The sequence below is a fragment of the Frankliniella occidentalis genome, unplaced genomic scaffold, assembly GCF_000697945.3.
Source record: "Frankliniella occidentalis isolate FOCC.00 unplaced genomic scaffold, Focc_3.1 Scaffold47, whole genome shotgun sequence".
Classification (NCBI taxonomy): Eukaryota; Metazoa; Arthropoda; class Insecta; order Thysanoptera; family Thripidae; genus Frankliniella; species Frankliniella occidentalis.
In genome coordinates this window covers 1,287,957-1,298,332 of record NW_026267177.1, presented here as the reverse complement: position 1 = coordinate 1,298,332, position 10,376 = coordinate 1,287,957, and the positions used below count along the sequence as shown (strand labels likewise).

General features: G+C 36.7%; 4 protein-coding genes across 11 annotated transcripts in view; 3 read left to right on the top strand and 1 right to left on the bottom strand.

The window, feature by feature from the left end:
- The window catches only part of LOC113207920 (probable G-protein coupled receptor Mth-like 5), a 13,434-nt gene extending 11,752 nt beyond the window's left edge, over nucleotides 1-1,682 (top strand). Inside the window, exons 3-7 of the mRNA XM_026424684.2 lie at nucleotides 10-123; nucleotides 211-505; nucleotides 587-665; nucleotides 764-936; nucleotides 1,071-1,682. Of these exons, the coding sequence (XP_026280469.1) occupies nucleotides 10-123; nucleotides 211-505; nucleotides 587-665; nucleotides 764-936; nucleotides 1,071-1,504 (1,095 nt within the window). The 3' untranslated portion in view covers nucleotides 1,505-1,682. The remainder of the gene's footprint in view (nucleotides 1-9; nucleotides 124-210; nucleotides 506-586; nucleotides 666-763; nucleotides 937-1,070) is intronic.
- Nucleotides 1-3,796, bottom strand: part of LOC113207912 (RNA helicase aquarius) — a 30,214-nt gene extending 26,418 nt beyond the window's left edge. For all 6 annotated transcript variants that reach the window (XM_026424671.2, XM_052267191.1, XM_052267189.1 and 3 more), the window contains exons 1-6: nucleotides 3,577-3,796; nucleotides 3,248-3,348; nucleotides 3,018-3,174; nucleotides 2,714-2,932; nucleotides 2,456-2,627; nucleotides 2,191-2,369 (exon numbers count right to left, since the gene is read on the bottom strand). In XM_026424671.2, the coding sequence (XP_026280456.2) occupies nucleotides 2,191-2,369; nucleotides 2,456-2,627; nucleotides 2,714-2,932; nucleotides 3,018-3,174; nucleotides 3,248-3,348; nucleotides 3,577-3,651 (903 nt within the window). In that variant the 5' untranslated portion in view covers nucleotides 3,652-3,796. The remainder of the gene's footprint in view (nucleotides 1-2,190; nucleotides 2,370-2,455; nucleotides 2,628-2,713; nucleotides 2,933-3,017; nucleotides 3,175-3,247; nucleotides 3,349-3,576) is intronic.
- The window catches only part of LOC113207919 (probable G-protein coupled receptor Mth-like 2), an 18,214-nt gene that overhangs the window by 6,862 nt on the left and 976 nt on the right, over nucleotides 1-10,376 (top strand). The gene's annotated exons all lie outside the window — the stretch shown is intronic.
- The window catches only part of LOC113207915 (segment polarity protein dishevelled homolog DVL-3), a 12,665-nt gene continuing 6,244 nt past the window's right edge, over nucleotides 3,956-10,376 (top strand). Inside the window, exons 1-14 of one of the 3 annotated variants that reach the window (XM_026424675.2) lie at nucleotides 3,956-4,255; nucleotides 4,730-4,799; nucleotides 4,877-4,980; nucleotides 5,060-5,196; nucleotides 5,285-5,461; nucleotides 5,550-5,793; nucleotides 5,873-6,001; nucleotides 6,085-6,212; nucleotides 6,469-6,555; nucleotides 6,659-6,793; nucleotides 6,887-7,057; nucleotides 7,149-7,385; nucleotides 8,217-8,519; nucleotides 9,591-10,243. In XM_026424675.2, the coding sequence (XP_026280460.1) occupies nucleotides 4,095-4,255; nucleotides 4,730-4,799; nucleotides 4,877-4,980; nucleotides 5,060-5,196; nucleotides 5,285-5,461; nucleotides 5,550-5,793; nucleotides 5,873-6,001; nucleotides 6,085-6,212; nucleotides 6,469-6,555; nucleotides 6,659-6,793; nucleotides 6,887-7,057; nucleotides 7,149-7,385; nucleotides 8,217-8,519; nucleotides 9,591-9,616 (2,109 nt within the window). In that variant the 5' untranslated portion in view covers nucleotides 3,956-4,094 and the 3' untranslated portion in view covers nucleotides 9,617-10,243. Of the gene's footprint in view, nucleotides 4,256-4,729; nucleotides 4,800-4,876; nucleotides 4,981-5,059; nucleotides 5,197-5,284; nucleotides 5,462-5,549; nucleotides 5,794-5,872; nucleotides 6,002-6,084; nucleotides 6,213-6,468; nucleotides 6,556-6,658; nucleotides 6,794-6,886; nucleotides 7,058-7,148; nucleotides 7,482-8,216; nucleotides 8,520-9,590; nucleotides 10,244-10,376 lie in introns of those variants that run through there. The other 2 variants (XM_026424674.2, XM_026424676.2) reach the window with 2 other exon arrangements.

Here is a 10,376-nt window from a genome sequence, read left to right as displayed (position 1 = left end):
AAAAAATAGGAAGCAGGTAGCGAATTCAGCCCTGGTAAATCTCTTGAATCATTTGAACATAATGGACTCCAAGATGAGCCTCGATTTTATGATTACATGCAAGGACAATACTGTCTTGATAAGGTGACTAATTATTACTTGGTAATTTATGCCTTAAAAAATGAGATTCAATACTTTTAACTGATTATAAACAAATCTTTCACTTTGTAGGCAATCTTAGAGGATGGAAGGGAATCTATATACTCACAATTATGCATACCAAAGCCTATGACAGACTGGACAAATACTGAATTCCTGATATCCCGTGTTGTAGACCCTCTCTGCCACGTATTTTGCATAATATGCTTTCTGTCAATTGCCATAGTTTACTTTATTTTGCCACAACTACGAGATCTTGTTGGCAATATAATAACATCTATCAGTATTTGCCTCATAGTAGCTCAGACAGCAGACCTTGTGCGTACATTCACTGAATTTAGTAGCCATGTCAGCTTTTTGGTTGCTGGTAAGTGCGTAATTGAATTATACTCACTAATATTGTCAACAAATACTTTTTCATAAGAGTTTTTCCTACTTTTCCCCATAGATGCAATTCTATATACTTCTTTGTTGGCGGCATTCTTCTGGATTAATAGTATGGGTTACTATGTACACCGACATTTCAAGTGAGTACCAATTGTTAAGAAGAAAAGAAGCTTAAATTTGATTCCTATTACTACAACTTTTCATACATTTAACTTATCTAATTTTTTTCACTTTATAGGTCAAGCAATGTCTTTTTAAGAAGTACAGATGGACGCAAATATTGCTATTATTCTTGTTATGTATGGGGATGTACAGCGACACTCGGAATCATTGCATTGTTTGCCCACTTCATGTTTCCCAGTAAAGAGACAACCACTACTCTTGTGTGCTCTGCCAACCAGAGGAATGTTGGTAAGTAACACAGTCATGTGTTCAGCACTAGCTGGCACACATGGTATGGGCCAACCCTTAGTAAAGTTAAATGAGATATACAGCATGAAAATAAATTTTAAAAACTGAAACCAATAATTGATTTTTCTGTTTAGGATGGATGGGGATAGCTGTTTTCTTTGTCCCTGTTGCTGTTCTAGTCATCATCAACTTTTACTTTTGGAGGAGTACAGCACACACCATAAGTAGAATACAGTCTTTTGGTAGAATTCACAGCAAACTAAAATATAGCTTTCAAATGTTTGTGAAAGTATTTCTGGTTATGACAATAGCATGGTTATTCTTTATGTTGACATGGATTCCATCCCCTTTATTGTGCTACATAAATATTAGCACAAACATACTGCAAGCTTTACTATTACTATATATATGTGTATTGAGCCAAAAAAGAGTAACATTTCACCTGCGTAAAACTTGCTGTTATGACAATTGTATATGTACCTGTTGTCGTCCTGGTGAACCCACCCCTGAAACTTGTGAATGGGGAGAGGAAATGCACTACATTGATACTCTTGACAACTTTAACTAAAAATTTGTGGAAGTAAAAAGTTAAAACAAAGTTTAGGAGGAAATGAATTCTAAAGTAACTTTCTATAGTTATTAGATGTATAAACTTCATTTGTTAAATGTGTGTTAAAATATTGTTAACATTGCTGTTTTACTTTTGTGTTTTTTTTTAATTTGTATAAATTTTTTATAGAACTCAATCTTATGACTTGCTTGCCCTCCAAGCCAAAGAAAAGTCCACATTTTCCCACCTACTACTTGATACTGCACCAAAACTCTAAATTTGAGACCCTTGCAAGATTCAAGATGACCTAAAACTGGGTGAGGACACACCTGGGGCCAGGTATACCCTCCATGCCCCATGTGGGTACCTTCAGACGCATTGCTGATAGGTGACAAAAACCCAAGGAATGCTGAATTCGTCTCAATTGACAACCGTCACAATTTCTTGACGATGTTCAACTACCTCAGTTAAAAACCAACATAAACTCCTACATTCATTGTCAATCGTCTCAATAATTCCAATTGACAATTCCAATTCTAAGGGTACTCTTTAACCAATCTACTAAGTAGGCCACGTCAACACTGCCAACTCTATTTAACGCATTGGGTCCCACGTGACCACAAATGTGGCCACAATAAAGTGTTAAAGATTTCAAAATCAAAAAGTTTGATTTTGTTGATTCATAATTAGTTTATAACTCTTACCTGCATGAAGAGGTTGCCATCCGCGCGATTTGCAAGGTTTGAGAGCTGACATCTGACAACAAGATGGCAGTCATCCATGACTGTGTTAAAGAATCGACGAGTGGGAAGTAGGGCTTCAAGGTCAATGACAAATTCCATAAATCGCTCACAGTACCGGAGAACCTGAGGGCACACAGCACCTGTGAAAGAGATGGGTGAAAATACATTCTTAAAATGTTACAGGAAGTGTATGAATAGTTGGAATCAAGATGAATGTTAAACTTACCTCCTTCCTCTGGTATTTTTTCAAGAATATCAAGAAACTTCAACATCAATCGATGCAGAAATTTACGCTCCCATTCCAATTTTTCTCGCTGTTCAGGAGAATCTTTCTTCTGCAGCACCTTCCAGTACTTTCGCCATTTAGGGACAAGTTTTAGCTCTTGCTCACGACGGCCCTACAACAAAAACAATCAGCTGTAGTCTGTAAACAGTATCCTACTGTAGACAAATAAAACACATAATTACTCATTTTTATATGCACCTGTTGTAGTGAAATCCACATTGATAATGAAACAAGCCTCCTGACTTGCTCACGGATTAGATCAACTTCCATGCTGTTAAAACAGTGGTTAAGAAAAACCAGTAAAGCAGTCTGTTCTTTAAGTTGCTCTTTCAGACGTCCAGGATCAGTGTCTATCAGACAAGCCTCCAGAACTTGTTGGAAAAAACCAGGAAAATGTGTTGGCCTTTTCTTAAAAGCCTGGAATACATGTTAAAAAAACAGTAATAGAGTAAACCTGATCGTCAGTGACGTTTTAAAAATGCATAATTGAATTTTCCCTTACCTCCCAAACTGGCACTCGCTCCCGAAACTTTTCATTGAGAAGGATCACAATGGCCATCATGTGAGCATGAGATGACTCACCTGTCTTATAGTTGGGCCACAAAAAATTCTCTAGACACTGACTGAACTCGAGCATCATTGTTCGCCGTACTGAAAAACTATTAAAGAAAATTATTTAGGCGGAACTGTCAACATAAGGTGGTGCTGAAAATGACATCACTCAGAACTTACTTCGATCCAAGTATTTCTTTGGTGTAAATGTCTTCTACAACCTTAGGATCAAATGGAAGAAGTGATGACTCGGTATATGGCGCCCAATATTTATTGGACAACTAGGAGAATGAAAACAAAACTTGTTTAGTTGCAGGGTATGATAACCAAACCAATGCTAAAATACATCATAAGCTCTTTAATAGCAGTAAAATAATATCTTGTTCTTGATAAGTTTCTAGTTAAGTTTAATAAGAAATGACGTGAGTTATTTTACTTTAAATCCACTGATTGACAAACAAATATCTTATTAGATGAGGTTAGGTTTTGCATAAACAAGGGCAACTTACCTCTGTGATATGGTCAGCATTGATTTGATCTACAGTCGGTGCTGCAGATTTCGCTTTAGCATTAGTTTTCTCCATGATGAATAATACTTTTTTGTGTCAGACCATTTACTTAAACAAATATTTATCAAATTATTGTTCGCATTGAGAACGTTGGTTCAAAACAAGCTACAGGATCGAGCCTTGCCGGCCGCCGTTTCCATTCCACGGCCGAGCGGAGCGGAGCGGATTTTCTTAAGCGAGCCCGGATTCTTGTAGATTGCGGTCTGTGGTTTGTCGTACACATTTTAATTGATAAACAAAACCTGCAGAGGCAAAAATAATTGACACATTGCGTGGTTTTACCCACTACACGAGGAATTTCTAATTATTATTCAGTGGAAAGTAAGAGAAAGCTGGCCGTGCCATCTTGTTGTCGAAGGGCTACCAGCCAAAAGAAATTTGACGTCCTCGTTAGTCCTCCATGTTGAAAATAAATGCTGTGTTTGCGGGCTGAGGCTTGTTGACTTGTCTGATTAGAAATGGATGAAACTAAAGTAATTTACCACATAGACGACGAAGAAACTCCATACTTAGTGAAATTGCCCATCGCTCCTGATCAAGTTACTCTCGCGGACTTCAAAAATGTTCTCAACCGCCCTAACTACAAGTTCTTTTTTAAGTCGATGGATGATGATTTTGGGTAAGTTTACTTGTGTCTTTGAGTCTTTTCTTAACCCTGTGGGTATTTTTTCGGCGCACGGTCAGCCTCCTTGTATTTCCAGCACTTGCTGTTTTGTCCCTTGCATTTTCTGCATTTGTAAAATATCCGAAATCGGCTCCTGGTTGCCTAAGCCTATTTTGCCCACTTTCTCAATTGAAAATAAACACAAATTAATACATTTGCAATATCAACCTAGTTTCTCTTGCTCATTTTGTCAGTGTTCTACAACACCAATTTAAGTATATATGAGGTGATCAAATTCTACCCATTTACTTGCCAAAGATAATTGAGCAAGAAACTGTATTTTGTTTTTCTTTCTAAAACGGCCTGTCAAATCTGGATTTAGATAAAGTCCTTGTTTGGGCCTTATTTAGTTATTCTACCCTTGTGTATGTTATATTCTCTAAAACAACAATATCTCCTCTGTCATGAATTGTTGTTTATCTGTTACAGGGTTGTGAAAGAAGAAATTGTGGATGATGAGGCACATCTACCATGTTTCAATGGCCGCGTAGTTTCATGGGTATTTATTTTATTTTATTACAAGGTATCCTTTTAGTTTTAAGTCTTTGTAATCTTTAATAATGAATTTCGTTGCAGCTTGTTTCTGCAGAAGGAAGCAATGTGTCTGATGGCACGTCACAATGCACTGAAAGCGCTGCTCATTCAGATGGTAAAAATGGTGACCGTCCAAGTGACCCAAGGTATGATATTATTCTTATTTTGGAAATACATTATGTTCTATTCTATATCCTCTTTAAATTTCTTAATATATCTTTTTAGGATGGGAAATCCTTCACTTATGAGATCAAATGTTGATGATCTGACTTGTACTGAAACCGAGTCAATCATTAGTTCCCGACCTGGCCACCACAGCTTACACAAAAGTGCTCGCCATGAAAAATACAACCAATACAATGGCAAGTTGACTCCAATTTCTCAGTTCTCGTTTGCTATTTTTATGTGTCAAGATTATTTTCATTATTTTTTTTTCCATTCCTAAATCAGGCTTGCGAATGAATGGACATTCAAGACATAGAAGTGGTCATGGATACGAATCATCTTCCATGCTCAGTTCAGATCTAGAAACAACAAGTTTTCTTGAGTCTGAGGATGATGCTTCTAGCAGAATTACCTCCACGACAGGAAGGCATACTCAAATGTCAATGGACCGAGGCACGCTTGGTGTGTTTCTTACTACAATTATTCTTAATGGACATTATACTCTACATAGTAATGCAATTGACAACCTTTTTTAATTTATGTCTTCTAGATTCATCAAGTGTGGTCTCAAGACTCCATTCACGGAGAAGACCACAGAGAAGAAGACGCCACCGAGCTCCTCCAGCAATGTCTCGTACATCATCATTCTCATCCATTACAGATTCCACCATGTCTCTTAATATTATCACTGTTACATTAAATATGGACACAGTTAATTTTCTGGGTATCAGTATTGTTGGACAGAGCAATAAAGGTGGTGATGGCGGCATTTATGTTGGGTCCATTATGAAAGGGTAAATATTAGCAATTAATTTAAATTTAGGGAAGTAATGGTGAATTATTTCAAAACCCAACATATTTTGTGTTCAACAGGGGTGCCGTTGCTTTGGATGGCCGCATAGAACCAGGTGACATGATCTTGCAGGTTAATGATATAAATTTTGAGAACATGTCAAATGATGAAGCTGTTAGAGTGCTAAGAGAAGTTGTGCAAAAACCTGGGTAATGTTGATTTTTAGCAAACCATAACTGTGGGTACCTTGTTTATCTACATTGACACCTTATTAACAGACTTTTTATTTCAGACCTATTAAACTAGTAGTTGCCAAATGTTGGGATCCAAACCCAAAGGGCTATTTCACTATTCCTCGCACTGAACCAGTAAGGCCAATAGATCCTGGTGCATGGGTGGCCCACACAGCGGCATTAAGAGGTAATTTATTATTGTTTGTCCTTACACCTTCTGTGAAGTAATTGATCTTGTTTTATTGCTTGAACCCCATACCACCCAAGTCCAAGTTAATCAGCAATATTCCTATTGTGGATATCACTCATATTTACCACATATGGAATGTAATTCTGTTACTGTAAACATAACTGGAAAAATTATTCAATCAAAATAAGTTGCTGACTTTTCAAGTTCATTTTGAGGTAGCTATTTTTCATTTCTGGATTTGCTTATGTTTCAGGTGAGTCTTTTCCCCTGAGACCACCTTCTGTGAGTACTCTTACTTCAACAAGCTCCTCAATCAACTCAACATTGCCTGATACTGAAAGTAAGTTGGTTTTATCTTTCTATGTGCTCCTCTTTTTGTTCCCTCAGTATAACTTGTTTGGTTGATATTTTATAAATTTGTAACAATGATGAAACCTTCCTAGGACCATTTGAAGAACTGCACCTGACGGTCAATACAGACATGTCAACTATAGTTGCTGCAATGGCCCGACCAGACTCAGGATTAGAAATAAGGGATCGTATGTGGTTAAAAATAACCATACCAAATGCGTTTATTGGTTTGTATTTTTTGTTTTTATTCTTTTGTTCAATTAGCGTGTTTGTATTACACCTTTCAATGTGTTACATTGTTATTTTTTGTTGGTGCACAGGGGCTGATGTTGTTGATTGGTTAAATAGTCATGTAGAGGGTTTCTTGGATCGTCGAGAAGCCCGTAAATATGCTTCTCAGATGCTTAAAGCAGGATACATCAGGCATACTGTGAACAAAATCACATTTTCTGAGCAATGTTATTATATATTTGGTGATGTTCTTAGTCACGGTAATATAAAAATTAATAATAATAATAATTTGGGTTTTTATAACGTCTTTTTAAGAACCTTTTTTGATTGTTTTTTCCCTTTGTTTTTCAGCAATGTCTACCCTCAAGCTTCATGATGATTGTGTATCAGTTGATCGAGACACAGTTGGACCCCTTCCTCCTCCAAGCACTGTAGCAACTGCACCATGGACTGGAACACACATGCCCTATGCTGGCACGTATCTACCTCATGGTGCTGGATATACACCTATGCCATTCAACTACAACAATGAGCCTGGGGCATACAGCTACGGTCGTGAAGAGAGTGCGAGTGTCCACTCCGGCTCAGGTGAGCCCACAACTGTTCAAAGCTTATCTCCATCTGATGCTGAGACTTTACTGGATGCAGAGACGTTACTGGATGCTGAGACTTTGCTGCTAGAATGTAAGTGTCCTTTGTTGCGGCTCTTTTTGTTTGAAGGTGTTGTTAAAGGTATTTCTTCTGGTCTGTTCTTTGCCCAATATTCAAATATTTTCCTTGATTTATGTATCCAAGACATTTTTGAGCTACAGTATTATTTCGATATCAGTGAAATTCTGTACTTTAAAAGTCATTAATTTGTAATGTCTTTCCCAATTACTACATCTGTAAGTATATCTATCCAAAATGACTCAGTTCCTCATATTTGATTATGGACGAAGTCACTATAGCTTTTTATTGATTACAAAACAGTATAAACCATCACACCTTCTGCTTTTTTGCTTCTGGCTATTTAAGCTTGTGTGTGTCAGTGTGTGTGTTAGTGTGTGTGTGTTGCAGTGATAGCAGACTAATTAGAAGTTGTTGTTTTTTTTCTTGTTTTTTTTTCTTTCAAAGAAACACACATAACATTTACTGCAAAGAAGTGATATCTGATCTTTTCTACATATCAATTTTTCACATATTTCCACTTTAATCTTGTTTGTAGATTTTTTGGCTTGTGGATGGTTTTTTTTAACATTTCTATGTAAATATTTTTAGAAACCATAACTTGCAATGTGCTTTTTGTCTTTCTGGGCTTACGGCTCTTTTTTTACTTTTGGGGTAACATAACAACTTCTATCATTTAGCATGAGTAGATTTCAATGCCTTGTTTGTGTCTTCTCTGCAGATGACATTTTTGGAAACTTGTGTTTGCAGGAGGCAGCAGCAATGGTTCAGAGCAGCATTGTTTAAAAGATAAGGACCTGCTGAAGTCAGGTGGAAGCTCAGCAAGTGACAGTGACCTGGTTCGCACCCATGGGCACGGTCATGGAGGCGGACGCCGGTCCGGAGGATCAAGATCTCGCTCGAGTGGTTCAGAACAATCAGTTGCAACTACAACCACAACTCCACCTCATCAAGGGAGTTCTGTTGGCAGCGGCCCAACAGCCACAGGCACACCCAATGCTGAAGACATTTCAGGCAGTCGGCAATCATTCCGGATGGCAATGGGCAATCCTTGTGAGTTTTTTGTTGATGTCATGTAGGCTGCTTGTGCTTTTTGATATCTCAGTAGTGTTACTTTTTTTTTAAAGTAAAGAAGAGAAAAATTTCGGTTGGAAGTTTGATTGTTTTCTTGTAGTTTTGTTCAGAAACTTTGTGCCGTAATTTTCTTTCACTACACATTGCATTTTTATTGTTTGGCTAGCTGCTTTTAGCCATTTTGTTATCCTTAGATGTTTCATCGCCTCATTGCTATTTCCAAGTTGTATTTCTTGGAGCACATTACCAAGGTTTTTTGTTCTGCTGAAGTTTGACATGTTTATGTGGATTAAATCTCAATTTTGAAAGAGAAAATATTTTGGCAATGCTGTTGTCAGCACCTTAATATTTCTGATTATCACATGGAATTAATCAATTTTGTATACTTATCTAAGTATATTTTTGCTTTTAGCATCTCACAAAAATTAGCTACATTTAAATTATTTCTGGGTATGCTTTCACATACAATGCATAATTGTAGTACATTTCCCTCTATATTTGATTAATGGTGGGATTACATGTTGTGGAATAATAAAATTGTTCTAAGGGATCTTTCATCATTTCCACAATTTCAACAGTTGTATGGGCAATCTTTATATTAAGTAGGTACTGTATTTGATTTGGTTTACAAAGCTGTGTCTCATCTTTTGCCTCGAAACCTCTTCAGTGCTTCCTCTTAGCTTGCAGTATTTCTTTTAGTACCTGAGAACAAGTAGCGCATATTAGTGCACTTCTTATTGTGTGTTTTTTATCTGTATATCTAGATTTTTGTCATACTCCACTGGTTATAGACCATAAGTATTTGCAGATTATATTTTCATCTTCATTTATTAGAGGGTAGAAGGAAGAGGTTGGCTTCTAGAGAAGGCCAGAACTACTCTAGCTCTCTTTTTGTTAAAGTACTACCCAATCAAAAGATTTTGAACATAAGCTTTTTTTGGCTCATGAAGCCAAGAGCACACGCCTAAATTTTCATTTAATACAGGTCTGTATGACCATACTGTCCAGATAAGTTTCTATTTCTTTTCAACTAGCCTATCACAATTACAGGTTCTACTGTCTTAGCTCAAATTTGAGTTGGAATAGAGCATGGTGGACCATTTGCTGAATCAATGAGGGATGCCGTATCTTCAACTTTGGTTTTGATTCCATTTGCAGAAAACTGTCTTGTCACCTACATGTGAATTAAACTTTCCGAGCTTTGACTTATGTGAGCTGCTCACAGCATCACTATCTACTTTAATTTTTGTGAAAGTTTCTTTAGAACTATTTTAAGTGCATTTGTACAATCACTAACGTACATAAATACATATTTGTTTTGTGATTCTAATTAAACATTAGAATGATTTTATTTATTTGTTATTCACGAATTTTGTATCAAAATGATGGGGCAGAGAAGTGTTACTTAGAAGACTGAGTGACCATGAAAAGGCAGTGTTCTGCAGTAAACATTTTACTTCAGCTCTGTATGTTTTGTTCCTTTATTGCCAATTTGTGTTACTAGTCTCCATACTTATTAGTATTGTGTTGCAAATATGTAAACCAACTACAATATGATGGAATTGTTGTTATTGTCAGCTTTGATTCTTAAAGGTACTCTTAACACCACATTTTAACAGGTCATGGCTGCTTTGACAGACCTGCCTTGACTTTTTCTTGTACCACAAACATAAGATGACTTTGTTTTCCCTAATATTTGGGAATCTTGTTGGAAATTCTATTATTGATCACTTCAAAGTAGCCTGAGACACCTCATTATCTCATGCTATCTTATTAAGTTTTTAAGTTGTTGTACTTTGCTCTTGCATGGTTCATTGTATTTGTTTTGTTTTTTCT